This window comes from Nicotiana tomentosiformis, unplaced genomic scaffold, assembly GCF_000390325.3.
Source record: "Nicotiana tomentosiformis unplaced genomic scaffold, ASM39032v3 Un00042, whole genome shotgun sequence".
Lineage (NCBI taxonomy): Eukaryota > Viridiplantae > Streptophyta > Magnoliopsida > Solanales > Solanaceae > Nicotiana > Nicotiana tomentosiformis.
In genome coordinates, this window is record NW_027174601.1 from 354,873 (window position 1) to 358,263 (window position 3,391).

General features: G+C 42.0%; 1 protein-coding gene across 1 annotated transcript; it reads left to right on the plus strand.

Annotated features, from left to right (window-relative positions):
- The first annotated feature begins 564 nt into the window (after nucleotides 1-564).
- On the plus strand, nucleotides 565-984 carry LOC138903849 (uncharacterized). The gene has a single exon (XM_070192422.1). It carries the CDS (start codon nucleotides 565-567, stop codon nucleotides 982-984), a length of 420 nt encoding a protein of 139 aa, XP_070048523.1.
- Nucleotides 985-3,391: the final 2,407 nt, after the last annotated feature.

Genomic DNA, 3,391 nt, shown 5'->3' on the forward strand with positions numbered 1-3,391 from the left:
TCCGATGAGGTTTTGGAATGATTTAGAACACTTAGTTCCAGGTTTAGAACATAAGTTGAAAATGTTGACCGGATGTTGACTTATGTGTAACGACCCCGGAAAATTTTGCTAAGGAAATTAATATTTTGTGGTGCCGAGGTAGATTAATTAGGTACACATGTTCAGTTGAGTATAGGATTTCACCCTCAGACGGACTGACAGTCTAAGCGCAACATTCAGATATTGGAGGATATGCTACGCGCCTCTGTAATTGATTTTAGGGGTTCTTGGGATCAATTTCTGCCAATAGCAGAGTTTGCTTACAATAACAACTACCAATCGAGCATTTCGATGGCTCTATATGAGGCTTTATATGGGAGACGGAGTCGGTCTCCGGTGGGTTAGTTTGAGCCGGGTGAGACTAGGCTATTGGGAACTCATTTTGTTCGGGATGCTTTGGAGAAACTTAAATTAATTCAGAAGCGGCTTCGCACGACGCAGTCTAGACAGAAGATGTATGCCGACCGGAAGGTCCGCGATGTTGCTTACATGGTTAGGGAGAAATTTCTGCTCAAGATTTCGCCCATGAAGGATGTGTTGAGGTTCAGGAAGAAGGGCAAGTTGAGCCCTCGGTATATTGGGCCTTTTGAGGTGCTTAGGAAGATTGAAGATGTGGCATATGAACTTGCATCGCCGCCTACTCTATGGAGTGTTCATCCAGTGTTTCATGTATCTATGCTCTGGACGTATGACATGGATCCGTCTCATGTTTTGGATTTCATCACAATGGGGTTGGATGGTAATTTGACTTATGATGTGGAGCCGGTGGCCATTTTAGACCGGCAGGTTCGAAAGTTGAGATCAAAGAACATAGCTTCAGTAAAAGTGCAATGGAGAGGCCAAGCAGTCGGGGAAGCTACTTGGGAGACAGAGCGGGAGATGTGTAGCAAATATCCACACCTATTTGAGGCTCCATGTATGATTCTAAATCCTGTTCGAGGATGAACGTTTGCTTAAGAGGGGGAGAATGTAATGACCCGGCTGGTCATTTTGAATATTACAACCCCGTATCCCCATTTACTGCTCAAATTGTGCTTTACGGTTGTTATTTGACTTGCTGGGGTAATTGGTTCGAGTTCCGTGAGGTTTTAGAATGATTTGGAACACTTAGTTCCAAGGTTTAAAACTCAAGTTGAAAAGGTTGACCGTATGTTGACTTATGTGGCTCGGAATTTTTGGGTTGAAGAATGCACTTAAGTGTTGAGAAAAACTTTTGACAGAAGGACATATTGCGGTCTGTTTTGCGACTACTGAAACGTTATGCGGACCGCGGATTTACCGAAAAATGAAGCGGAAACTCGAGCAAATTTTGGGCCATTATGCGGCCGCAGAAGTGTTTTGGCAGTCCATTCTGCGACCGCAGAATTAGTATGCGGACCACAGAATGGTCGCATACTCGGGAAGAATGTGCCCACTTCGCAGGGTCCATTTCGCGGCCCATTTCACGGGCCGTATATGCATTATCTTGTCCCCGAGATTCATTTTCTGATTTTTATAACCCGACCCTATTTTGATAAATAGCCTTTGGGGCTCATTTTGAATGCAAAAATCTTATATTTTAGAGAGAAGTGGGAGTTTTCTAAAGAGAGGAAGAAGCCCAAGTGCTCTGTTTATCAAGATCTTGTTCAAGCTTTGAAATCCAACAAGAAATATCACAAAATCTTCACCCAAAAGGTAAGGTTCTAACCCTAGTCTTTAATTTAGAGTTTGGGTAAATATGGGTGATTGAGACTATGATTCTTGGGTGTGAGAGAATTATGTATACGTACACGTACCAATAGGGTTTGTGGAAAGATTGTTGAGTTCAAATGGGTAAAGATTGGGTTGAAAATGGTAGAAATCTTCAAAGACTTTAATAGAGGATTTGAGGGTCGAGTTCATGTCGTAATTTTGTGAAATTTGTATGGTTGGAATCGTGGTTGGATGGCCGTTCATATTTTGTAAATTTTGTCGGGTTCCGAGATGTGGGCCCCACAGGCGATTTGTATTGACTGAATCGAATTATTTGTGACTAGATTCGAAGCGTTTGGAGACCGATTCACGAGGCAAAGGCATAGTAGAATAAAACAATTACACAGTTTGAGGTAAGTAATAGTTCTAAATTTGGCCCTGAGGGTATGAAACCTCAGATTTTTGTGTTATGTGATCGGTTTTGAGGTGATGCGCATGCTAGGTGACGGGCGTGTGGGCGTGTACCATAGGAATTGTGACTTGGTCAAATTCCATGGAGCTGTGTAGTTGAATAATCTGTTGCTATCCGTACATTCTCCGGGTAGTAGAGAAATGGAATCACAAATCATGTTTAGATTATGTGTTGGCACTGTAGGGACCAATAGGTCGTGTACATGTTGAATTATCTGCTAAATTGTTTTTTTATAATTAGTCACAGTTTACTTGTTTATTTTATCTCTGACTCTATTGTTCATTATTAATGCATCATATCATTGTTGTTGGGGTTTAATTTTCATGATTATTGAGTGCCCGAGAGACTGGAGAGATTTATGACTGAGTCAGGCCGAGGGCCTGATTGTGAGATATTATACTATTGCACGTGATTTGTTCGTGCAGCACCTGAGTTGTCCGTGCGGATCCATATATTATACTTTAGCACGTAAGTTGTCTGTGCAGCACGTGATATGTCCATACGGATCCAGATATTATACTATAGCACGTGAGTTGTTCGTGCATCACGTGAGTTGCCCGTGCAGATCCAGATATTGATACTATAGCAGGTGAGTTATATGTGCAGCACGTGAGTTGTCCGTGCGGATTATAGCACTTGGGCTTAAGGAGCCCCTCCAGAGTCTGTACATGCCCCCCAGTGAGTGCAAGTACCTACTGAGTGCAAGTGCTAAGTGTTGAGCGAGTGGGAGGACTGAGTGACTGTCGCTCTGAGAGGATGCATTGATTTCATTAATTTTGTACTACAATTGTCATATATCCATGTTCTAGAAAATCTCTTAAAGTTATTATCTCATGTTTAAGTCAAATATGATATGAAATTAGTGTTTGGGCCTTAATTGTTAAACTTGCAAGCATGCCTACTTTATTATGTTGAAAATTACTATAATTGGACTTAGCTAGGAAGCTCGTCACTACTTTCAGTTATTTATTTAGTATTGTTACTTGCTGAGTTGGTTGTACTCATACTACACCCTACACCTCGTGTGTATACCCAGGTACTTCCGGATACGGCGGTTGCTATTTCTCATAGTTTTATCTCTTGGAGATTATCGAGGTAGCTGCTTGACGTCCGTAGACCTTGACTCTCTTCTCTTTGAGTTTGTTTTTGTCACCACCCAAAGTTCCTACCATGGGGACCGTGATGGCACCTAAAATTTCACTTGCAAGG

Excerpts from the sequence above, each read along its gene's own strand:
- LOC138903849 (XM_070192422.1), top strand. The coding sequence starts at position 565 with ATGAAGGATGTGTTGAGGTTCAGGAAGAAGGGCAAGTTGAGCCCTCGG.